The sequence below is a fragment of the Gymnoscopelus braueri genome, assembly GCF_963280865.1.
Source record: "Gymnoscopelus braueri genome assembly, chromosome: 21".
Lineage (NCBI taxonomy): Eukaryota > Metazoa > Chordata > Actinopteri > Myctophiformes > Myctophidae > Gymnoscopelus > Gymnoscopelus braueri.
Window position 1 is genome coordinate 22,534,231 of NC_137623.1, and position 26,464 is coordinate 22,560,694.

At 41.7% G+C, this 26,464-nt stretch overlaps 2 protein-coding genes across 3 annotated transcripts in view; one reads left to right on the forward strand and one right to left on the reverse strand.

Moving 5' to 3' along the window:
* The window catches only part of acad11 (acyl-CoA dehydrogenase family, member 11), a 40,729-nt gene that overhangs the window by 13,800 nt on the left and 465 nt on the right, over positions 1 to 26,464 (forward strand). Inside the window, exons 14-19 of the mRNA XM_080417921.1 lie at positions 19,110 to 19,179; positions 23,988 to 24,073; positions 24,436 to 24,507; positions 24,852 to 25,006; positions 26,038 to 26,154; positions 26,259 to 26,368. Coding sequence (XP_080274047.1) covers positions 19,110 to 19,179; positions 23,988 to 24,073; positions 24,436 to 24,507; positions 24,852 to 25,006; positions 26,038 to 26,154; positions 26,259 to 26,368 — 610 coding nt within the window. The remainder of the gene's footprint in view (positions 1 to 19,109; positions 19,180 to 23,987; positions 24,074 to 24,435; positions 24,508 to 24,851; positions 25,007 to 26,037; positions 26,155 to 26,258; positions 26,369 to 26,464) is intronic.
* ackr4b (atypical chemokine receptor 4b) lies at positions 6,308 to 11,075 on the reverse strand. Of its 2 annotated transcripts, none has more exons than XM_080417922.1 (2): positions 10,928 to 11,075; positions 6,308 to 7,445 (listed from the first exon to the last, which is right to left on the reverse strand). In XM_080417922.1, exon 2 carries the CDS (start codon positions 7,433 to 7,435, stop codon positions 6,320 to 6,322), a length of 1,116 nt encoding a protein of 371 aa, XP_080274048.1. In that variant the 5' UTR covers positions 7,436 to 7,445; positions 10,928 to 11,075; the 3' UTR covers positions 6,308 to 6,319. The 2 variants fall into 2 exon arrangements, with proteins under 2 accessions (XP_080274048.1, XP_080274049.1); XM_080417923.1 differs by having other exon boundaries at positions 6,308 to 7,440; positions 10,928 to 11,068.

Consider the following 26,464-nt stretch of genomic DNA (forward strand, 5'->3'; position numbering starts at 1 on the left):
GACAGACAGGGAGCCAGTGTAAAAATCTGAGAACTGGAGTGATATGATCCACTTTCTTGGTATTAGTAAAGACTTGAGCAGCAGAGTTCAATCTGAATCAACTGCAGCTGTCTGATCATAAGGAGACCTTTAAAGACACGTGTTACAGCAGTCCTGAACTACTGTTGCACTGAAGATAAATGCATGGAATGCAAGTTTTTCAAAAACTCTGCTGAGACACAAGTCCTTTAATCCTATATTCTTAAGGTGATTGTAGACTGACTTTGTAAGTGTCTTAAGGTTGGAATTCAGGGGCGAGCCCATGTTTGGCTAATGGCTTTTGGATAAGAAGTCCACACACTGTTCTCAAGCTCCATTTATGCAACGTTTCGACCTTCTAGGTCTTCATCAGGCAAATTAAAAATATTGAATATTTGCCTGATGAAGACCTAGAAGGTCGAAACGTTGCATAAATAAAAAGTGAGTTTTTTTGGAGCTTGAGAACAGTGTGCAGACTTTCTTCTTCTTATCCTTGATTCTTCCCTTGATGTCCAGCACCTGGCCTAAATGCAGGCGTGGGATGTGCACGCAATCTTCTCTGTGGCTTATGGCTTTTAACATTGCCGATTGAAGCTGTGTACTTATATTGACCTTTATTTATTCAGGGAAGACCATTGAGAGCAAGCTCTCTTTTTCAAGGACGCCCTGAGTACAACATGATCACAACATATACAATAAAATAAAGTGTGTGTATGTATATAAAATATAATGAGCAACAAAAAACATCATAATGCAGACACATAAGGGCTACACAAAGCAGGTGCAGTCATTATGTAATGCATCCTCAAGTAGTACCCTAAATGGTTATGTAAATGTCTATGTTGTCTGCATAATTATGGTAACATAAGCCAGTGGCAGCTTGTTGAACAGAACAGGAGATGTATAATTGCCTATAGACACAAAGTAATCCCTGTACTTTTTAGTAGGATTCAAACCAGTTTAATACTGTGCCAGAAAGTCCCACCAAATCTTCCAGTAAGTCTAGTATTATGTTCTCAAGCGTGTCGAATGCAGCACTGAGATGCACCACTGTCTGTGATGTCATTGAAGACTTAAACAAGAGCAGTCTCAGTGCTGTGCTGTGGTCGAAAATCCTGACTGGAAGATATCAAAACCGTTGTTCAGAGCCAAGAAGTTGTTTGTTTATTTAAAAATATGATGTTAACAATTGTTCATGGGTGATTTTGTCTAGATTATTATTTTTCTAAGAAACTGACGACTGCAGTTTCAGGCCCTGTGAGGAAAAACCTGACGTAAGAGACATGTTGACAATTTGCAGACGTTTGAATCATTCTTGGGGGTAAAAATCTCTAAGCAGAATATCAAGGCAACAGGAGGAGGATGAATAGTGTCCCCCAGGTTTTTAGCACAAATAGCACTGAATACTGAGTAAAATTAAGTAGATAAAAGTAATGCATCAAATATACACGCAGCAACAGTGCATTGTATGCATGACGCCTACACACTACATGATGCCTGTCATAAAAATACATCACCACTGATAAATGGTTGTACCAGTGGTCATAAAGTTTTATTATGTTGCTTTCAAAGTCAAATTGACATCATCCTCTATGTTAAGTGACATAGTTGTCAGTATGTATGCTTATGCTGGGTGGCACGCTGTGCAATGTAAGTTAGTGTCACAGTGTATTATAGTTGTGTTTCATTGTTTTTGTCTGTGTCAGTGGTTCTCAAAGTGGGGTCCACCCAGGGGTCCTTGAGGGAGTTCCAGGGAGTTCCTGGAAATGTTTGGTAGTTATTCATTACATGGACCCTTACGGATATGTAACTCCCTTAGGGGTCCATTTGGTTCCATTTGTACACTATCTGAATGTGTGTCTCTGGCCTAATGCATACCAAACTGGCGGTCTTTGAAATTAAGGCGGTCCTTGAGAACCACTGGCCTTATGTGACCATTCAAAGGAGTGTTCCCCGGAATCCCTGTGAGTCACTCTGCCCTGGCCTTGCTTTGTTTCACTTCAGTCCTGCTCAAACAGCCATTTCTAAATAGGGAAGTAACACAACATGATTGTTGAGCTATGTAATCAACCTTTGGTTTCTTTGGAAACTAAATCCAAGGATACAGTGCTGTTATGGCTGTACATAGTTTCCATCGGTCTAGCACTGGCATGTATCCGTATGGTATGTGCTCCATTTACAATGAGAAACAGAGGGTGAAAGAAATCGTTTTTTTTTCTTATTTACAGTATTTGATTACTGTAATTGCCTGGGAGTTCCCGTCTTAGGTTGTTGTGGTTTTAATTATACTGTACTGTACTGTACACATGCTGCATTCATACAGTACAATAAGATGAGATTGAGATTAACTTCTATTGACACCCAGAGGACAATTTCAGGTGTCATGGCAGTAACGGCAGAGTGAAACACAGGAGAGGTACTTATATGTGTGTGTGTGTGTGTGTGTGTCGTGTATGTGTGTGCGTGCGTGCGTGCGTAGACTATCAACAATGAATATAAGAATTGGAAAGGATATGTGTACAGTCTATCAACCATGAGTACAGTAGTTATCCTTAATAGGCATCTGTCAAACTTCTGTTACATTCTAGTTGTCAAAAAACAGTCAGCGCAGGTTTGAAAGGTTTCTCACATGGAGGTCCAACTTGGTTGTGGAGCCTGATGGCTACTGGCACAAAGGACTGTCCAATGTGTTTTGTGGTGTGCTGAGAAAGGATGAGTCTGTGGCTGAACGTGCTCTTCATCTTCATAGAGGGGATGGGAAATGACTTTAAAGAAAAAACATTACTCTTAATCCATATGAGATCAGAAACAGAATTGTATTTATTGCCAGGTATTTTTGCATGTCTGAGGAATTTGGGGTGAGGTTGGTGTATTACACTAAACAGAAATGGTAAATATTTAGTGCGTTCTCAAAGATATACAGGTCAAAATAAGGATACAGTTATAAGACAGAAACTAAGTGATATTTTTTGTTTAAAACAAAAGGGTTTTTGTTAAAAGGTTAAATCACTATATTCTCTATATTGTTATAGAGGTCTCCCTCTGACTCTCCGGCTCTTTAATTTGTCTGTTCATTTCTTAGTGCTATCACTTCCAATTTCACTTGTTTAATCTTTATTCTGTGCAAGTTCTCTCTCCTGATTGAATAACACAGATATCCCGACCTGACTATGCATTTTCTGTTCACCAAAGAGCAGGAGAGACAGGGAGACTCCTGTTACTGAACAAACACTCTATATCAACGAGTACTATCAGAATATAGAGCTATTTAACACTTATTTTAATGAAGAAATTACACCTTTACCTACCCTTTGATGAACGATGCACATACATTTTACACATGTAAGCACTTTATCTTTTCTCAATTGTGTTTGGTTTTCTCACTTCTGTTGTACAGGTTACTTAATAGAGGTATGGCTGTTTTATATTTTCGGCACGCAGAACCAGCGTACGGTGTACGCAGAAGTGTAAATCGGCTGTAGTAGCCTGTATGCAACCCTGAGTTATGGAAGGTTTCCATGTTGTAATGTTCTTTCTCTGGGGCGTGGGTGTTTATTCCAATGATTTCCAGACCTACTGCCTGTTATCTTCCTAGTCCAACCATAGTCACTTGTAGTCAATGTGCACGCAAACATATGTCCCTCCACATGTTTGCTATCATCAGTACATGTTGATACCGTCTCTGTTCATCATGGTGTCGGGTCTACGGTATGTGAAACGTGTTAAGCTGACCAAGCCTCATCTGATCCCAATTAAGGCAGAGTTAAGTGTCAAACCTTTTTTGTGACTTTGACATTCATGCTGCAATGCCTTTAGCAGCATGTCTAGACCAGGTTGAGTCTCCCACTAATACATCTAAAGCCTGAGCTTCTATTTTCGATCCACAAAACACCGGCAAGCAACTAAGTATAAATTAAGCATAATACAGATTGGAAATATTCAGAGTTTGAGTGCAGTCTATTCCAGTGTGAGTATGACTGTTGATTTTTTTGGGACACTCATTCCAGATCTAGCCTGCCTAGTTTGCCTTGCCCTGGGATTGAGTAACATGCCCTCGTTTATTCACCCATTTTCAGGGCCCTTGGCTTGCAACGTGATTCCTTTGCATAGAAACGCAGTCACTCCTTTCCTCAAAGTCTTAGAGGAAGGAAGGTGTCTAAAGAGACCTTTGAGAATGGAGCCTGGTAACCCTTTTGTTTGAATTCTTTGAGTGCATCCATCGCACAACCCTCGTTGTGCGTTATTTAAATCCCCACAGCTTCCAAACATCCGGCCTGCGGGCCACAGCAGAGCACATACTGTAGGATGAATTACAGGTGCTGTAATGGAGATAAACAAGGAAAACAATGGAGGAAGCCATTATGGCATTGTGAGCTATCTGTTGGGGCGGAGTGTGGTCTGTGGGGATTTAGTCCCATTGAAGCTGACCCATGTCTGTCTCTGGCTGTTGACACTGTAAACATCCCTGAATGAAGCACTGTTTAACTTCTGGACCGTAGCCACACACACTGCTGTGGACCTAGATTTGGTATTCATTGGTTATCTCCGCCAGGCTAACAGGCCGGATACAGAGATTGTTTTTTTCCCCCCATCTGTGTGTGTGTGAAGCGCTAATCTCGCAAACCCTTAACTTGGACTGATAAGCATCAAACCTTCTGTGCGCGCTGCCAGTAGGCCATGGAAGACATTCCACCCCTGATTTTTCAAATCAGCCTCAAGGTGGCCCTATACCAGCCCACTTTACTTTTGGCTTATAACACAAATCAACATTTATTTTCCTTGTATGATTAAACTCCTCATATATGTCATGCACATTTCCGCCTATAGATTGTCTGGCTGCAATTTTGCTTATCTTCAAAATACTTTTTGCTACTACTCCCACAGGTTATGTCCAAAACTCACACACATCTATACAAATTATCTCTGGAGTCATGTGATAAACTTTTTTGTGATAAAGTTTGCATGAGGGGCCTATTTTACCAAAAAATAACACATCATCCGATCAACCCCAAATCTGAATCACATATTGAGGGGCCTCTACACAACACAGAGCCAAAAGTGATTTCACTTAGAGTAGACTCATACAGGGCACTGCAAGTAAGACATTTAAAAAAACTATCTTCACCAAATTAAGTACATATTATCTCGGGAGTCACAAAGAGCATCCAACAGGGTTTTGTATTCCATGCTCATTTGGAAAATAAAAAATTGGAATCGCATGTTTAGGGCCCTCTGTAGAGAGCACCTCCAAAAGTGCTCACTTCTGACCATAAGTGGCACCACAAATGCAAAAATGTGAACCATATGTCGTAGAAATGCCATTTCCCCCCGCAACTTCCTCGGGTCCTAACGGCTGCAACCCACGCCTTACACAACGCTATCCACAAGTTTCCTGGGGCATGGTGGGCATTACTTCCTGTCGATTTGATCCCTTATACCTGATCAAATCGACAGGAAGTGATGCCCACCATGCCATAGGAAACTTGTGGATAGGTTAGGCCGCCCTGCCTGGCGGGAATATGCGCTCTGGGGTGCACCCCTTTCTAGTTGCTTATTTGCTTTTGTTTTCACAGGGGATTAGTGGGGAACATTTTGACCTTGTGTAATGTTACATGATGGCACTGAGTCAATTGAAAGAGAATTCTCCCCCCCCCCTCCCTGTACAAAACCCTCTTTTACACAAATTGCATTTATTCTGGGGAAATTGCATTTAATCTGGGAAATTGCATTTATTCAGGGAGTTCCCCCCAAAACTTCAAGCTGCCTGAGTGAGGCACGATGGGAACTCCACTGCTGTTTGCGCCCCAGTCCCTCTGACTCTACCAGCCGTCTGCTGTGCAGACAGGCTGCCCTCTGATCCTCACCCCAAGCCAGACAATGCAGCTGAAAGCTGATCATCTGGCATCATAATGTAGCACAGGCTTTGTACTGCAACTCTGAATTGAGTTGTCAAGAAGTTGACGCTGGAGAATTGTGTGTCCGAAGTTTGAGTTGCATTAACTGTAAATGTGACAGAAGTGACTGCTATAGATTTGTGTCAAAGGACAGACTTGTCTTTTATTTTGAATATTGTCCATAACGTACAAAATGGTTGTATTTAGGAGCTGCATATTATCAAACTCTACAAATACAATCTGACAGTCATTGTTAGCTTTTGTCTATTTAGATATATAATTTAGTAACATTCATAATAATGTAAGTTAAAGGCTACCACACGCATTATATATAAAAAGTTTGTTGATATATTTACAAAAAGGTGCATGAGGTGCATTAAATGTTTTTTTTGGGGTTTTGTAAGTCTTTAGATCGTTAAAGTGCTTGTGTCGTTGTCTTCCGAGGCGGACTGCGAGTGCGTGCGATCGTTCGTGTTGAGCGCGATTTCCACCGCCGGCTCTTGGTCGATGCGCTGCGGGTGTCTCCCAAGCCGCTGGCCGATGCGCTTGGCGGTCCTGAGGACATGACCCCTGAAAGAGGACCCTATGAAGGCGTAGAGGATGGGGTTGATGCAGGCGTGCGTCAGTGCCAGGCTCTCGGTCACCTGGAGAGCCCGGTCCAGCCCCTTGCTGAGGTCGCATTCGGTCACCAGCGCGTAGATGACGTCCAGCGCTCGGACCAGCTTCACCACGTTGTAGGGCAGCTGGGTCAGCAGGAACACGGCCACCATGGCCAGGAGGACGCGCAGGGCGCGCCACTTCTTGTCCCTCTGCACGCCGGCGGCGCGGCTCAACGCCCGCCCCACCCAGGAGTAGCACACCACCATGACCAGGAAGGGCAGCAGGAAGCTCAAGGTCACCTCCAGCAGCTCCAGGGTAGCCTTGGCAGGCCGGGCCATGCTGGGAGGGTAGATGGCCATGCAGGTCATCCTGTGTGACATGTGCATCACCTTGGAGAAGATGAGGTCGGGCAGGGCCAAGAAGCTGGCCGACACCCAGATGGCGATGCACGCCAGCAGCCACCGCCTCCTGGCCCGTTGGCCCGTCCCGGTGCGACCGGCGGCGTTGTAGGCCAAAGCGCGGTAGCGGTCCACGCTGATGCACGCCAGCAGAAACATGCCGCAGCTGAAGTTGGTCCCGTACAGGAAGGTGGTGATCTTGCAGGCCGCCTCGCCCAGCCTCCAGCCGTGCACGGCGTCGGCCGCCCAGAAGGGCAGCGTGAACAGCAGCAGGAGGTCGGACACGGCGAGGTTGAGGATGCACACGTCCGTGAGCGTGCGCCTTCGCCGCGGCACCGCGTACACCACCACCACCAGGGCGTTGCCGGCGAGGCCCACCACCAGGACCAGGGCGTAGATCGCCGGGAGGAAGATGCCGGCGAAGGAGCGCACCGCCTCCTTGTCGCAGACGGTGTGGTAGTCGCTGTAGTCGTAGCTGTCGTTGCCCTGGTCACCGTAGTCGTCGACATCGTGGTCCTCGTCCATGTTCACTACGCTGAGGGGAAAGAAGAGATACAGGATGAAACGGAGGATTCCTGGTTAGATCATTTTATTTTAATGTTGTAAATTCAACAACTTTGATTACTGTAGCCTAGTTAAACACGCTACTTATCATCGCTGTCGGGTGGAAATCTTGTATGTCCAAAACTGTTACATTTCAGGAAATGGAAAAAAGAACCTGTGTTCCAATGGATCGAGTGTTGTAGTTATTTAGTCAAAAGCTGTTGTTAGTACTTTTCATTGGTTCAACATCTATAAAATCCACTTAACCTACTTATTTTTATAGTCTGTCATATGACAAAGTGTAAACTAGGGCATACATTTATGGGGCGAAATAAAAATTAAAACAACATAAAAAGATTAGATACAAGGTTTACGCCCAACAGCGACAATATTAGAGTCAGCTAAGGTTACAGTTACACATAACAGATGCTGAATGATGTGTTGGAATGACACACAGAGAGGACAGTGGTTGTAGTATTTTTGAATGAGAACCAAATTAAATTATTTAAAATGTATACTAAGTGAGACGTCTTTAAAACTCCCCCCACTCTGTAAGAGCACTAATCTAAAAGTTGATGTGTAAGCTCTGTCCATCCGTATTTAATGTGCTTTTAGACTCATTCACTATCCGGGGCGATGTCTGATGTGTTGAGGTGACAAAAGCTACAAAATGGCCAAGCTTTGGCCAGCTACATTGCTGACGAGTTTACCGTTGAAGTGTTACTCAAGCCACACTGCGTAAATCAAAAGCTTAAATGGGGCTTAAATAGCTCAGGGAACTGGTGAACAGAAAGAATTTGTTTTTTCTTTCATTTACAGAACAGCGGGAACTCTGGAGAGAGAGAGAAGGGGAGTGGAAATGGTGAAACAAAAACATAGATTGATTGATGCTTCACTGCGTCATTTTGGAGCGCTGAAAAGAAAGTGGAAGTCGGCTCAACTTTGATGAGTAGTGTGTCATGCCCGTCACGCAGCAACTAGTGTCGGGCATCATCAGTCTAATAGCTGGGGTATTTTTCAGGCCGAGGACCCCTTAGCTGAGAGAGAGAGATGAAGGGGACCCCCGGCCTACGGATTCATAGTTTAAAGTGTGTTTTCAGACATTTAACCACTGAAATCCTCAATACTTTCTAAACTTGACCTCTTGCTCGGTACTTGATCTGCTCTTTTTTTCCCAGTACTCCAAACCTCACAACGCGACAAAGACTCGTTGTGAGCTTGTGGATCTGCTATTTTCGGCTAATGTTCCCCCCAGAATAGGGATGCGAGGGTTCAAGTGGTTGATGTAGAAATAAAAAAATTGATAAAAGTACCTATCACACAAACATTTGGCGGCCCCCCTGCAGTATCTCTGAGGACCCCCTAGGGGCCCCCGGACCCCCTGTTGAAGACCCCTGGTCTATAGCTTCATGTTGCTGGCTTTCATTGAAAATAGCTTGTAGCCTGTTGCTATGTTCCCACTAGTGTGAACTCAGCGTGAGAGCCTGACTTCTTTTGCATAATACGTGCAGATCTGTGGATGAGTGAAATAAAGAGTGGGCTTGGGAACCGCAAGTTTCCTGTCATTTGGAACGCGGCGGGGGAAAAAAAACAAAGCGCTCCAAATGCAAAAAAAGAAAAACAGGAGCTCCTTTCAGTGGAATCTCTCTCGCATGCTTTCTCTAACAGACTGTCTGTTAGGATTGTGTGCGGGCTAGCGCATCCACCCCAGCTGAATTCCCTGGGTTAACACAACGAAAACAATACTGGCAATACTTGTTACATTCTAACATTGTTTATTTAATGAAAGTTTTTTTTTAACAGTTTGTAGACCAATGGAGACAGATGGGAAACCTTGAACTTAATTTCCCTTAACACACCGAAAATAATACTGGCAATACTTGCTACTTTTTAACAGTTTGTCCTCTGATTGAGACAGATGGGAAACCTTGAACTTAATTTTCCCTTAACCACTTTAACCGTAGTGTCCCAATTTTGGGCATGCCATTACAGGCGAAAAAAAAAAATGCACTGTCTGATGGATATTTATCCTTTAGAACTAACATTGATTTTCTTTTCTTTTATTAGACGTCATACAGAAAAAAACACATGTTACACATTGTCCTTGTGGTGTTCTTTTTCCAAAACTTGAGTGTCTCTACCAGGGGATTATCTAGGTCTATGTTTTGGCTGCATGATTGCGAAGCTGTGAATCTTATCTGTGAACATGGCATGCATGCCCAGATGCCCCTGCTGCTGAACTGAGGGAGAGGGACACTTATCAGGCTTATCATGTTGTTAGCATTCTCCTGTTGCAGGACATGCTGAGAAGTGTGTGTGTGTGTGTGTGTGTGTGTGTGTGTGTGTGTGTGTGTGTGTGTGTGTGTGTGTGTGTGTGTGTGTGTGTGTGTGTGTGTGTGTGTGTGTGTGTGTGTGTGTGTGTGTGTGTGTGTGTGTGTGTGTGTGTGTGTGTGGGCTGCACATAGTAGTTTCACTTCTTCAAACCAGCATTCTTAATCAAAACCCTTGTCCCCACTTCAGTGTAAATTAATCGGATGACCTTAGAGTTGTACTTGTAGATATGAGACATTTTTGCAAGGCAGCTCATTAACAAGTTGGGTTTAGGGAAGTCTGCAAAGCTTTGCAGCAGACAGACCCAATAAGCAGGTGATTGCTGTAGATAGCATCATAGCTGGTCTGGTTAAAAAGCAGATGAGGTTTTGAGAATATTAGTGTGGTATGTTGGCTTTGGCAGGTGGGACATCTCCAGATTTGTAGCCTTGACAGCAACAGTCATATTATGAATAGCTTTGGGGTTTGTTATGTAACACGTCAATATTTGTTAGCAGGGAGGAGGGACCCTTAGTGAAACAGATGTTGCCAAGGAATATTCAGAAGTATGTGAAGTATCCATCCTGCTGCCACAGCTGTGGCGTCATGAATAAATACACAGTAAAATGTTTAGTTTAGTTTTTAAACGGTAAAATCATGAGTTTATTTGACAAGGAGTCTAAAACAGTAAGGGTAAAGTGTTACACTCTGTTTAATTTACTCTCAGGATTCGTCCATGTGCCATAAATTATTGGGAAATATGAATTATAATATTATGAAATTCCCTTTTTTATTTTCTGTCTGCCTCAGGAAAATGTATCCAAATGTCACCATGCTATTTATATCACCATTACATCAGCTATATACAGTAGTAAAGTAATAAAGTCTTTGGAACAGGACTTTGACTGTCCAACAAACGGCTAATTCACTTCAAAACAAAACAAAGTACATTCCTTATTGAGAATGGCTCTCAATGCATAGAGCCTTACAAGAGGTAATGTCATGGTACACTACAGTAAAATGTTATGGAAACAAATCAGAAATCCAATCCAAAACCAAAGCTTATTTAATTCACCTTCACTGCTGTATTCTGTGTAATCTGTAGAATTCAGCTTAGCCTACACAATTGTAAATGTACATACAATGGTGACATAGTAGACTTACCCTCTGTTTGATTCTGTTTGATACTGTCCTCAGATGAAATGGTACAAGTCCTGTTTGCCAGCGTTGTATGGAATGGAGATGTTTAAAAAGTCTTTATAGCTCTGAGTCCGGCCCACGCTTTGAGGGAACACCTCTGTGTTAGTGTGTGTGTGTGTGTGTGTGACGTGTGTGTGGGGGTGGGGGGTGGGGGGGGGGGGGTGAGTGTATTTGCGTATGCAAGAGTCAGACGACACGACACAAGGCAATGACACTCCTCCTTCTGTGAGTCATGTACTTTATGTGCACTGCTGCACGCACGGTGTGGTGCTATATACTGTATCTCTCCTCAGTCAGCATTCAGCTTTTCAAAGTGCACAGGTGAATCACTGCTTGACATTAAATATGGCTCTAACATACTGTATACAAGTTGAACTATTTATAGATATAGATGCTTAATGTTATTTAGATAGATATGCTAGGTATGTCGTTTACTTGCTGACAGATGCCAGTTGTGTTAGTCAGGTAGATGCCAGGTATTGTATCTCTGCTGTCGGGCAGAAACCACAACTATGTCGAAAACCTTTCAGGAAATTAAAAGAAAACAAGTTTTTAAAACGGCACAACACTGCCTCATCAAAGTTGGTACGGTGACTTTATACATTGTCAGATACTTGTCAGAATGTGTCCCTATATTATCATCACTTTACCCAAATCCAGCTCAAGTGGAGTTAGGAAGTTTTTGACCATTAATGTGGAGATAGTTGTTTTGTCCATCATTGATTAGAATGACAAAGTCAGACGGGAAAAAAAACCTGAGTTGGAATTAGGTGGTTTTCAATTCTCAAACTGACAGTTTGAGAATTAGTCAGGTTTAGTCAGAAGCGCTTTTTTAATACTTTTCATTGGTTCAATATTTGTAAAACACACACACAGACGTAAAGAGTGTTCAGTAGCACTGATTTATTTAAAGAAAATAAAGTTAAAAAACTGAGATAGTTTGTGTCTGCCCGACAGCGACGGTATATGCTATTTAGATAGATGCTAGCTATGTTATTTAGTTAGATGCTAGGTATGGTATTAGTTAGATAGATACTAGTTCTGGTGTATTATTATAAATAAATATATATATATATATATATATATATATATATATATATATATATATATATATATATATATATATATATATATATATATATATATATATATATATATATATATATATATATATATATATATATATATTATGTTGTTTACTTGTTGACAGATGCTATGTATGTCATTTAGATGCCATCCTAGTTATTGTGTAGGCCTTGGCAAGATTATATATTATGCTATATCTAAATGTAAGTTATATGTACCAAAGACTGTTATCATACAAGTCTTTGGTACTTTAGCCTCTGATGTCACCAGCAGGTGACAAGAAGGCAAGAACATCTGCATACACATCATACATAGATGGTATGGCATTACTTCAGAGTCTGAATGAATCAGGGTTTCCAAATTTCATTGACGGTGCAGAAGATGTTCTCAAAAGAATATTTTCACTGCTGTCAGGAGAGGGAAAAAATCTGTTGTTTCTGACCAACGCGACCACCCAAACTCCATCAAGCAACAAGAGCGACATGGACATGCAGCATTTGGAGGTGCAGGACCAACACAGCTGTAACACATTCCAGAAGGTACTTGACAGACAGGCAGTGGCACTGACAACTGTTACATAACTCCGCTCAGCACCACGTCGACTCACTGAGGAACAGATGATAATCTTGGCCAGAGATTTTGAAGATGCAGAGGAAACCGATGGACTTTGCAGAGAGAGAGCCTAGTCGATTTGATGAGTGATCAAAGGATAGTGCTACAGTACAACATCATGCCATCCACCTCGCCAAGAGACACACCGGAGTCGTCAAGTGTGATGGCACTGACATCCTGTTGCTCTTGTGTTCTACAAGTTGCAGCAATGCTCTAGTTCCGCCCTAATGCACAAAGGCCATACTGTACTGATCTTTGAGGGAGATCTTTGTGCCAAGATACAATCTGCCAAAAGTTGGGGATAATATCCTTGTGCCAGTACCTTCCAGCTGGCCATGCCGTAACAGGCTGTGATACGATGAGCAGTTCTTTTGTTTTAAAATAGGAAAAACAATCAGAATAATAGAACAGTCACAATATTGATATAAAGGTATCGGGTAGGGCTTTCACCAACTAGTCGACTAGTATAACCACTAGTCGACCTTGTTGGTACTAGTCGAATAGTTGCAAAAAAAAATGTTTTAATGCCATAGTAATGGCCAATTACTATTATTATTATCCTCCTGCCTTTATTTTTATCAAAAGGGGGTCAAAAGTATGCCCAATAATAGCCCCAATAATAGCCTATTATTGGGCAATAACCCCCTTTTGAGGATCCTTGGAGACGCTGCTGTGCCAGAAGCGCTTCCCTTAAAACGGCATAAAAATAAAGGCAGGAGGATGATAATAATAGTAATGGCATTTTTTTTTTTTAGTTGACTAGTCGACTTCTACTGGGTCAAATTAGTTGACCAGTAGAAATCTCTAGTTGTGAAAGCCCTAACATATAGCAATATATCCTTTTGTCCAAATTGCCCAGCACATACTTATTTTTTTTTAATCACAATACACCAACCGCTCAACCTGTTATTGATTGACTTGAGTTCATGCTGTTTATTCCAAACTTGCACTGTGCAAGTCACTCTGGATAAGAGTGTCTGCTAAATGCCTAAGCTGAAGATTGTTCAACATTAACACCGCAAATGGCTCATCTTGATTTGATTTGATACCGTCTCTGTCGGGTGAAAACCTCATATGTCCACACTGTTACGTTTTAGGATTCAAATTCAAAAAACGGCAAAAGTAGCAGATCGACAAGCTCAAAACGCGTCGCTTCGCGCCGCGTTTCGAGCTTGTGGATCTGCTACTTTTGAGTGATGCTGTAGTATGATTAAGGAGGGCCGTTAATTTATGGAAAAAACACAAAGTTAAGATAAAATATGGAAATAAGAGGTTTCTGCCCCACAGCAACGATATACTTTATTGTCCCTTTGGGGAAATGTGTCCTCTGCATCCGACCCATCCTAAGGAGCAGTGAGCACTGAGCAGCCATCTTTGCCTCATTAGCTAGGATGCTTAGGATTTATGGTGTTGTACTGGTGCTCTGTAATGTACTTAATAGCTTCCTGCTCATGATCTTGACTGGTTGCATGCCCAACAAGGCTTTCAGGAACACCAACTTGGGATACTTAGATTAAATGCCTTTGCCCTTTTTAGTGGTTTATTTCCCACAAATTGTTTAAATGCCTTTGCCCTTTTAGAGGTTTATTTTCCACAAATTGTTAAGAATAATGTTTACTTACTTAAACCTTGTAGAGATCTTCTCTCTCTCTCTCTCGCTCTCTCTCTCTCTCCCTCTTTTCAGAGCTGCCTTCCCTCATTCTCTGAGAATGAGTGATGTGATGTGAATGTTTGTTTGCTTTCAGATGTGTAGCATGTGTGGACATGCCTGCTGTCACACTGCGATGCTCACCTTTACCATTGGCGCTGTGTTGTGCTTGTTGATACAGTATGTCATCTGCTGTATTTAAAAGATCAGGAGGTGCTGCTGATTTTCCAGAGTATGTTTCAACAGTTTAAAAGAAAGATTATTTTTGCCATATTCCTCTCATCTCCTGTTTCTCCTCGGCTCTACATCCCAGTGGCAGTGCAGAGTCTTCAGAATATAATATAATCTGTGTTCATTGTTGAATAAATAGCTTAGTTATTTATTTATGTATTTATTTAGTACGTGTACCACACCAAAGCAATAACTCTCACCTGTGGGGTCCCCTGCAGGGTTCGATCCTGGGGCCCATACTGTTGTCCCTATACGGAACATGCTCCCCCTACGGGATGACACACAACTGTATCTCCCACTGAAGGCCAATGACCGCACTGGGTTGGACCGCCTTTTAGACAGTCAGTTGTATATGAATATGTATATGAAGGGGCGGCAGTGGCTCAGGGGTAGAGTGGCCGGGTAGTGTGAACTGGAAAACCGCAAGGTTCCCAGTTCGATCCTGATGTGCCGTGGCAGACCTGTCACTCTTGGTTCAAACAAGGGAGATTCCCTCTATACTATGTGAATAAAAGAACAGCAAATTAATGATATTAAAACAATACGACCTGATATATCACGAAGGCAATTCGCTCCACATCTAAGTCTGCATGCAAACAAGCGTTCGGTTGAGCGCCTGGAGAATTCAGAAGTTCTTATCTATTACATTCAGTATATCAACGCTGTGGCTATCAAGGCCTGTCTTCTGACTGCACTCTATAAAGTAAAGGTTGACGGCCCAAGGTTCCACAATGGACCATCAATCCCGGGCTGGGGCGCTCCCCTAGAGTTAGTGTCGAAGTGTCTTGAGCAAGACGCTGAACCCCTAATTGCTCCCGATGAGCAGGTTGGTGCCTTGTATGGTTTCCTCCGCCATCGGTGTATGAATGTGTGTGTGAATGGGTTAATGGCACAATCAATGTAAAGCGCTTTGGATAAAAGCGCTATATAAACGCACCATTTACCATTTACCATTTATATGAAGACTCCACGGTCTAGCACAGACAGGACGGCGACCGGGCCTTTTGCTGTGAAGGCACCAAAGTTGTGGAACAAACTCCCTTTGAAGATCAAAGCCGCCCCCACCCTAGGGACCTTTTCACTGTAGAGGACTCCTAGGTTCAGGTTTTGTGGGTTGTGTGTGTGTGTGTGTGTGTGTTTATCCTCTACTCCCTCCTGTTGTGACTGGCTGACAGTGTGACTGCTTTCAGTGTAATTATATAAGAAAAGACTTGTATAACATGGAGATGTTATGCTGAATTATATAATTAAAGGTGGTGTAAGTGATATTTTTGCCAGACCCAGGGGGTCGGCCTACAGGAGGCTCTGTCTGTCGGTCGGTCGGTTGGTCGGTCTGTCCCTCTTTTCCTACCTGTCCCTCTTTTTGATTGGCCAAGCTTCGTGTGACGTAGTGCTCTGATCTTCAGATTTCAACCACTAGGGGTCTGGCAGTGCTCCGAGGAGCACCTTTTCTAGTTTGTTAAAATAAGTGTTAAATAGCTCTATATTTGCTCTGTGTCAGTAACGGGGGTTTCCCAGTCTCTACAGCATCGTCGTATATCAAATAATGTAATTTAGTCCATATTTTTGTGATGTCACTTAATCACTAGTGTTATACAATAATTCTGAGAAAAACCCACCCTGTCCTTTCATGAGGTTTCCTGTAGTTACAGCTCAAATCGAATTTTATTTTATCATGGGTATTAAATTGAACAACCTTAGAATGAGTCTCTTCGGCCCATCAATCATACCACGTTTTGTAGATTTCGCACGTATAAACTTGTGGTTCTGTCTTTCTATTCAAAGTCATAGACCGTGTCCTTATTTGCTGTAGCAGTCTGGTGTCCATGTGTCGTGTCCTGTCCTCAAGGGGCAGGGGAATATCTAGCCAGTAGCCACTATTGAAAAATAGACGGGCAGGCCATTTGATGCACTCCATGCTCCACATGGAGCTGAGACCACATGAAGAATTCTTTGGCCAAACATGGACCCCCAACCTGAAGTTGAAGTGAAGTCGAACCTCACAATTCACCCATCTAATGGTTGAGTTACATTCCACTCTGCCATATCCCTCCTTTTATTATTCAGTTTGTTGAATGTGTATAAAGGTGCTATCAAGGTTATTATACTATATTGTTGTAGTAGAATTTTCATTAGTTATTTTTTAGTTTTTTTTTGTTTAGAATTGTTGTTTTCCATGTCACTCTGACATACAACAAACCACGGCCATCTACGCCCAAATATGGAGTGTGTTGTCTAACCTCAATGTGTCGTCATGGCATCAGGCGCAAACAAATCAGTCAGCTCCATATATACAAAGGAGAAAAGGGAAAAACGACGGCAGTGAATGACGCGTCCTTTCGATGGAAATTTACATTTACCTCCCTTTGTGGTATCCTGATGTTTTTTCAGGCCAGTTTTGAAAGAAAAACCAGTGATTCACTTCTTTTCATGGATGGATTGGTGGCAGAGTAGTAGAATGTGAATTTTCCCATGTTTGTTCTAAATTTGGGATTTACCAGGTCATGGTGTTGTGGCTGTGGGCGTCGCTCACTTTGGAGAAGTTGTTAGACAGGGTATTGAGGGCACTGTCCTTTGAGTAGGCCTATCTTAAATACTAATCCCATTGATATTTGCTTTACCCATGTAAAAAAACATTTTAAAACTAGAAATGTGCTCCTCGGAGCACAAGTCTCCGCCAGCAGACTATAGCAATTATATTATCATAGCAATAACTAATGAGATACAGTAGAGTAAAAGATATATACTGTAGTTAAATAAAAAGGTGTATGTTAAAGAAATATTTATTTAAAAAAAAATGATTTTTTTTTTTGTTGATGTTGTCTTTCATTATTTAAATACTCTGACCAGTTCCTTTTTTTCCTTTCGATGTTCTCTTCAGACTCTTCTACTTTTTCTTCCAGAGATTGTAGCAATCTTTGCTGTGTCATATTGTAAGCATTCATGGCTAGTCTTCGTCTTTTGTCATTTAGCGATTTTTTGTCTCTGATTAATTTCATTCTTTCTTTATGATTCTTAGCTCTGTTTAATTGAAGCAATGCTCTGTTTACATTGAAGCAATCTATCATATGGGAGTCGTCATAATTGACTGGTTTGTTCAAATACTTGTCTGTCTTCTTCATCTTCATTGTCTTGAACAGTTTCAGCAGTTGATTGGTGTGTTTGATCAGCTTTGGCCTTCTGCGCCTTTGTTTGACCAATGTTAGGTGTTCTCAGAGGGACACACACACGCACGGACGGGTGATTTGGACTAGAAGATACTGTTCCAATCAAGACTGATTGATCCTGTCTTACCTCGCTTCAAAAACGTAAACGTTTTTTTGAAGTGACACACCTATTTATAGAATTGTATTTCGTCATGCATTCCTCTAGCCAATCAAAGGCATTGGTGTCAACATATTAATACGTATTAAGATTTCGGTCTTGTTGTGGGATCAATTCAACTCTAGTCCTCTTCTGTGTTACTGTTGTAGATGAGTATGCTTTCTTAGCTTTGGCCTTCTGCGCCTTTGCTTGATCAATGTCAGGTGTTCTCAAAGGGACACACACACGCACGGACGGGTGATTTGGACTAGAAGATACTGTTCCAATCAAGACTGATTGATCCTGTCTTACCTCGCTTCAAAAACGTAAACGGCTTTTTGAAGTGACACACCTTTTTATTATAGGATTGTATTTCGTCATGCGTCCCTCTAGCCAATCAGAGACATTGATGTCAACATATTGACACGTATTAAGAGTTCGGCTTTGTTGTGGGATCATTTCAACTCTAGTCCTCTTCTACGTTACAATTGTAGATGAGTATGCTTTCTTAGCTTTGGCCTTCTGCGCCTTTGCTTGACCAATGTTAGGTGTTCTCAGAGGGAAACACACACGCACAGACGGACTTACTGAAGGTACTGTTCCAATCAAGTCTGATTGATCCTGTTTTACCTCACTTCAAAAAGTAGGGGCTTTTTGAAGTGACACACCTATTTATAGAATTTTATTTCGTCACGCGTCCCTCTAGCCAATCAGAGGCATTGGTGTCAACAAATTGACACGTGTCACGTGGAGCTTGCCCAATGTTAGCTTGGCTAACAATGTTTGCTCACACAAAGCGAAAACATATTCTCCACCTTCGGCGGAGACAAAAATGCCATGCTACACTATGTCGTCCAATGTAAAAAAAAAAAAAAAAAAGAAGACGTACTTTAGGCTCTAATGTAAGCTCATGCATGTTTTTGTTTATTCACACTTGGACAAAAACATGAATGTTCCCTTTCTCCCATAGACTATAAGGTTTTCATTAAGAAAAAAATAGCACAAGTTTTAAGGACAGAGGAAATGTAAATCATCAGCAGAGAGACAACCTACCATTTGTCGGTCTGTAGCTCCATCCGTGCTTAGCACTTCATAGTTGTGGACTGTTTTCATACCATACTGAGGTCACATAGAGTGTTTTCCTACCATACTGGAGTCACATAGAGTGCAAGGTTGTTTGTGCTCTTGTTTTAATTCATCACCAGACAGCCTATGCAGAGCAATGGTTTTAAAACTCACAGATGGCTTGTTCACTGACCCTCACAGGTGCTGGTAACCCACAATGCAAAGTGTCCATCGTGATGTGCAGGAGCAGCTCCCAGGATGTTAACAACAGGTCAGTAATGCAGTCATGTGATGCAGAACATGCATGTTTATTGGTGTGGTAAATACATATAATAATACACTGTTCTTCCTCTGATTAATAGAGAATGAGTGTGTACTATTAGTTTTCTTATACAGTTTTTTTGTGTTTTTATTTTTTATTTTTACGCATACTTTTTTTCATCTTGTCACTTCCTACTTTATTCCTCATTTATTGGAAATCAGCTCCATAGGGAATTTGCTTGTATTTATTTTCCCATCATTCACCACAAATAAAACAGGCACATACAGTACGTATGTATGTACTAACCACTACTATCCGTATGTACAGTGGCGTAACGCAGAATCGCGGGGTCTCCCCGCGGGAGTTTCAGTGCACGCGTGCAAAGTGCGTAGATCGGGAGCTTAACCGAAAAATTTCGGGTCTAATTCGGGTCTAATTCGGTCTAATTCGGGTCTAATTCGGTTCTATTTGACTAATATAAATCAACTTTTTTCTTTTTTTTTGCTGTAAAAATATTTGTATCGGCGCAGGCGGGGCCCCCCTGCTGGTGGCCCCCCTGCTGGTGGCCCCCCCCGCACCGCATCACTTGCTACCCCTCCGTTACGCCACTGCGTATGTACTAACCACTACTATCATGTAGAAATGAAATGATTGTCCAATAAATCTTATTGACAGTTGTAATTTCCACTGATCTTACTTCAAGGCTAAAGCAAATAGCAACAATACCACTTCAAACTACCACACCCAGGGAATTATGCACCATACAGAATGATACACACACACACACTATATTTTTGTTGCTACAATGTTGTGATGGAACCACAGCCCTTTTGGCAAAGTTACATGAAAAACAGGAAGGACGGACATTCCTCATCAGTCCTCCCATAATGCAAAAACGTGTCAAAATATACAGAAATGGGAAACAAGTATATTCAAAATACACAGAAATGGGAAACTTTTTTGACCTTTTGACATCAAATTTATATGGCGCTTTTCTCTGTACTCAAAGTCGCCTTACAACAAAACAAAATAAATGACTTTATTAACCCATTGAGACCGGGAACGCATGTGTGTCATTTGTGGATTTCTAGCAGATCTACAAGCTCATAGTGCGGCACCGAGTGCCGCGCTATGAGCTTGTAGATCTGCTATTGCTATGAAAATGTGTGCAAATCTCTTAATATATAAATTTTTAACTCATGTTACAACTTCTGGGGGGTCCCTGGAACAAACTAGTTTGAGATGGGCTTGACATGGCCAAATAATACATATCATTTTGGGTGGTCCTTGACATGAAAAAGTATGAGAACCACTTGCAGCAACATATGTTTTTTCAAAAAACTGTTAGGATTTAGAAGACATTTGGAGAATCTGCAGAAGCAAAGATTTGAGATTTGTTTGCTTTAAAAATATATATTCAAAGATTGCCACACATTTTCATGATTAAAAAACAAAAAATAGCAGATCTACAAGCTCATAGCGTGGCACACGGTGGCGCGCTATGAGCTTGTATATCTGCTATTTTTGAATAGTCAAGAAATTTGAAAATGACACATGCATTTCCGGTCTTAATGGGTTAAGAGAAAAGTAGTTAAAAGGCTAAAAACTAAGCAAAGAAAAAAAAACATCAAGCTGAAACTAAAAAGCAGGGAGATTTGAATTAGGCGGGGAAAGCGAGTCTGAAAAGGTGGCTTTTGAGGGAGTCTTCTGCTAGATAAGTGAGTAGCCTTGGAACCGACGGTTCCCGAGCGATACTTAGGTTCGGGAGCTTATCTCCCGTTTCCGTAGCATGAGGCAGCTTGATGTACAATTACGTCCCATGGACATAGTGCTAGTGTGTTGCTAGCAACCCTTGATGCTGAGTGCCAAGCATGGGAAGCAATGGGTACCATTTTTATAGTCTTTGGAATGACTCAAAATGGTCACTGTGCTGTGTGAATAGGACAAAATTGTACACTAAACGGTTAAATCGGAGAGAATAACATCCCATATGGCTCATGTCAGTCTCATTAGTTTGGTTTATGATGTCTGTATTGGCCCAATCTTTTAAAGCAGCCATAATCAATTTAAGAGTTTTATATACATTTTACTTTATGACTTGTATGGAACTACATCGAAGTGCTGCCAAAAATCTTTGTAGAATCATAGATTTAAACAAAATATGCAAAAAATAAATAAGATACAACTCTAGCCAGTAGGAATGTACTGGAACAATAACTAGGACGCTGGGCCATTTGACGCACTCCATGTTCCACAGGGAGCTGAGACTGCTTGAGGGACCGTTTGGACAAACATGATAGGAAACTCGGACATCTTGTTATTGAACCGCACACTTGACCCATCTGATGGTCGAGGTTCATTCCGTATCTGCTGTTTGTCACGAATAAAAAAACCTTTGGAGCATTCAACAAGTGAGTTGCGAGCCCCGCTTTGTTCTTATGATTCTGTTCTTACAGTTTGGCTCAGCACCAAGGAACGGAGGATGTGAGTTATTTGTCCTTTGAACAAGGTACATTCCGCACATTAGTGCGGTTTGTATTGTCTGTTGGCCCAATCCTTGAATGGTAAATCAGTGGTTCTCAGCCTGTGGGTCGGAACCCCCAGGGGAAACATTGGGAAAATTGTCAAATAATATAAAAAAGAGGCTAAACGATATTTATCTGTGGAACCGAGTCAAACTAAATGTAATGCCTCAACTCTGATATTCCAAGTGCTTATCAGGGTGAGGGGGTTTATATTGGGATATATTTGCGCGACTGTAAAGACTAAATGGAAGTGGGGGGGGGCGGGGCTTCCGCTTTCCCCCTTAACAGTGGTGGACAGTAATGGAGTAAATGTACTTGAGTACTCTACCTGAAACAGATTCTGAGGATCTGTACTTTACTTGAGTATTACTCTTACTTGAGTACATTTCCAAGACAAATATTTTACTTTTACTCGAGCACATTTCTAGGAAGGCTATAAAGTACTGAGTACTTTTAAGCCCACTCCACATCCACAACAATGTTTTGCCATGCAACTCCTTGCAACATGCAACTACTTGCAACTACTTGCAACCATTAACCCCAATGGCAGTTGCAAGGAGTTGCATTGGTGTGGTTGACCTTAAAACAGTTTTGTTGCAAGGAGTTGCGACTAGTTGCATTGGTGTGGTTTGGCCTTTAGGTTGGCTGTTTTTTTTCTTCCCTAAAATGCAATTGGCCTAACTTCTGCTCTCACACTAGCCGTGTTTCTGGCTTCCCCCTCCGCTCGCCTCTTTGTTACATCTTGTATGGGTGTATAGGAGTAAACGTATTTAGTTCTGGTTCCTCAGTCATTTCTATGTTTTTATAGGTGTTTCTGAATATAACGTCTACAAGCAAGCACATCAGTGCATGCAGTGCAGGTGGTTTCAGAGAGTTACAGTACTTCTCTGAAAAAAGAGTTACAAGGTCAAATTAATTGTGAAAACATTACAGCATGGGTTTTCAACTGGTGGTCCGTGGACCACTGGTGGTCCATGAAGGTATTGTATGTGGTCCCTGACCATGCATTTAGTTATGTAGGAAAGTGAAGTTTTGTATTTTATTTTATTATCGACCAACTTGTTGAGAAACAGTGCAGTCAAGTGCAGTAAATTACCTGGTGACGTATGATGACCGTCAGTGTTGTCAGTTACTGGGAAGTCGGATGTCAAGAACTTCCACAGAAATGGGAGATAGAATCTCAAGGGAAACTATCAGATTACCTGGTTGAGTCACCATTATTAGGAAATGTGCCCGTAATCAATCGCATGTGTCTGCTCGCTCATACATAACTTGCAATGAATCAGTTAACATGAGTTTTTTTTAGCTCTGGACCACTAGCATTTCTCAGTTAAATAATAACTGTTAAGGGCTTGATTTAATTCACCTCTAATTAACAAATTTAATTAAGCCAAAGCATGTACTTTGGAATAGTTAAGTATATTTAAAAGCAATTACTTTTTTACTTTTACTTGAGTAACATTTTGACTGAGCTACTTTTACTTATAGTGGAGTTCATTTGACCAAGGAGTATCTGTACTCTTACTCAAGTACTGGGGTCGAGTACTTCGTCCACCTCTGCCCCTTAATCATCAAAAGAGCTTCCGTGCTCCAGACTGTATGACCGGAAGCATTTGAAAATTGTGGGAGGCAACAGTCTGGCCACACGAGACTAGGGCTTCATTGTCTTTATCGAGGACACTTTGACACAAAGCCAGGCGGACCCGGGGATCAGACCGGAAACCAAATGGGTCCCAGACTGCCGCTGTACCTCCTGAGCCACTGCCACCCTGAATGCAACCAATAATCCATTAAAGTGTTGTATACTGTATATTCATTTTAAATAATGGCGTCCTGCTTATCTTTAGAAGGTCTGCCAGAAACCATTGTTGAATGTTGAATTAAGACCGGGAAAGCATGTGTCATTTTAGATTTCTTTGGCTATTTAAAGATACTATTTTTGAAAAATCGTGAACATTTTTCCAAATCTTTTAATATATATTCTTTTAAAGCGAACATTTGTAACTCAAATCTTTGCCTCTGGGGGGTCCCTAGAACAAAATATTTTGAGATGGGGGGGGGGGGGGGGGTTTGCGGCCAAATACATATCATTTTGGGTGGTCCTTGACATGAAAAAGTTTGAGCACCACTGATATACAAACATAGGTTTTTCATAAAACTGTTAGGATTTAGAAGACATTTTGTAGAATCGTATCTCAGGTCTTAATGGGTTAAACCAAATAAACTAGATGAAATCAAGAAATGTAATGCTCACCGTTTTAAAGCTCTGATTTAGATCTTTGTGTTCCCCAGGCATGGCCAACACAGCATGGTCCTGGTGCCAATGGACAGCCCTGGAGTGAAGCTGATCCGACCACTCACTGTGTTTGGCCAGGATGGTATCATCTTTCCCTTGTTTTTCCTAGTCAAACAACCATTCTGTCTTTATAAATATGACTATAGCTGAGTTGTATATGATAATATACAGTACATACTGTACATGTTTGACAAATGATAATATAGTTTTTTTATTGAGACTTACACCAACTCAGTCTATGAGTAGCACGGCTTGCTGCAAGTCGTGCGGTAATTACTGGGAGCTGATGGTAGGTGTTGCACTCCACCTGAGCAATCCATCTCCCAGGGGTCTAACGCACTGAAATGTGGATAGACTCCCGCGTAAGCTGATACCGACAATAAGCCTATTTACTTACCCATTGAGACTATTTCATTCTTAACGTTTTGATTTGTCTAAACTCAGATGCTGCTCACGGCGGTCACTTTGAGGTGCACTTTGACAACGTGCGCGTCCCGGTCTCCAGTATCATTCTGGGTGAGAGACTGTTTGTATGGTTGTGTATCTCTTTGCTGCAGGTCTTTGCGTGTCATAGAAGTTCCATTGAGTAAGCATGACAGTAAACGTTATTGGCAGCAGGATGCAAATATTAAAATGTTTTCTACATCAACAAATCACACAGTGGTTTTAGTTCACCAGCATGTGGTATAAATGTCATGCTTCAAATACCACTTGGTCCTTAGTTTTGCTGCATTTCAATGTTTGGTATTGACATTTTGGAAAATAAATAAATCAGACCCATAGCACGCACAGTGCCAACTCATTGAAACTGTGCGTGTGCGTGTGTGTGTGTGTGTGTGTGTGTGTGTGTGCGTGCCTAGGAGAGGGCAGGGGATTTGAGATTGCCCAGGGTCGCCTGGGGCCTGGCAGACTGCACCACTGCATGAGGGCTGTGGGCCTGGCAGAATGGGCACTGGAGCTTCTCTGCCAGCGGGCCTCCACCAGGCAAACGTTTGGCAAGAAACTCTACGAACATGTAAGTGAGCCATCTCATCGAGCCAGTTCTGTCTCTGTTCTGAGAAGCCAGATACAGACGGTCTCTTTTAATGGCATGCATTTGTTTGAGCTGTTTGTGGTTGGTGACCCCTAGTGGCCAACATTAATACAGTAGTAAAAGCATAAGCAGTAGCGGTTAATAGGCCACACTTTCCACTTGCAAAAGTTATGTCAAAATCTAATGGGCAGATTGCCATGAAACATGCTGTCATGCTCCCTGCAAGATGACCCCTAACTATTTGAGTTACCCCACCCTCAGGCCAAAATATCAACCTTTCACACAAAACCTCAAAGGCAGATTCTAGTACAGGGATGGGCAACTTTGCTGATGGGGAGGGCCACTATATTTCCACTCACTCCAGAGGGCCACATTGCATATACTGTCTCTCTGTATTTTTTGCCATTCCATGTCACACAAAAGTAGCAAAAATAGCCGATCTTTGTAGATCTGCAATTTTAGCTATTTTTGAATTGGAATCCAGATTTTTTTTGTTGCTATTTTTCAATTGGAATCCTGAAAAGTAACATTTTTATTTCATTTCAAATGCATTTAGTTATACGTTAACTTTATGAACTTAAATACAAATACATTGGACATAAAAAAGACAATAGAATTTTAATACTAGTCATTAAGCTACCAATATAGACTGAATATTAGACCCCATGACCTTTTCTCTAGCGGAGTGGTAAAGTGTTTTGTTAACTTATGTTGTATTATTGTGACGTCTGTTGTGATGTCTGTATGTTTAGTTTTTTTTTTGGGGGGGGGGGGGTCTACGGATGGAAATTAGTATTAGCTAAATTCGGCATATTTACACATAATCATGTTCATTCATTTGCACTGTCCCGTCCAAATAAACAGATAAAGTAAAGTATAAAAATAGGTAGCCATTGAGCTCTTTCCTTTCTTCTTTGAATTGTTTTTATTGTCAACTTTGGTATTTGACTATTGGATGAAAATGTTCTTGGTATAAAGACCTCCACTGTCCATGTTACTGCTTTGTGTTGTAGGAAGTAGTGGCTCACTGGATCGCAGAGTGCCGTTTGATGATAGAGCAGACGCGCCTGTTGACTCTCAATGCTGCCCATGCTCTGGACTCACAAGGTAGCCGAGCTGCACGCAAACAGGTAATAGCAGTGTCTGAAATACAGTAATTTGCAACAACCCTGAATAGTGTCATCCAACCGCAAACCAAGTTTGAAGTGACTCAATTCCCTCTGTGATTGTCTAGATCGCCATGATCAAGGTGGCAGCAGCCAGGATGGCATGTAAGGTGGTAGACTGTGCCATCCAGGTGTATGGAGGAGCAGGTGTGTCTGGAGACTTCCCGCTAGCAGAGATGTAAGTACCTCCAAAACATTCATACTAGATCATAATCTAGCACTTTTTTTTCTTAGGTTGGTTCCTTTCTCTTTTATGTGAAGCGACTTTGTGTTA

Bases quoted from the DNA above. Each gene is read 5' to 3' on its own strand.
- ackr4b (XM_080417922.1), bottom strand. From the start codon at position 7,435: ATGGACGAGGACCACGATGTCGACGACTACGGTGACCAGGGCAACGAC.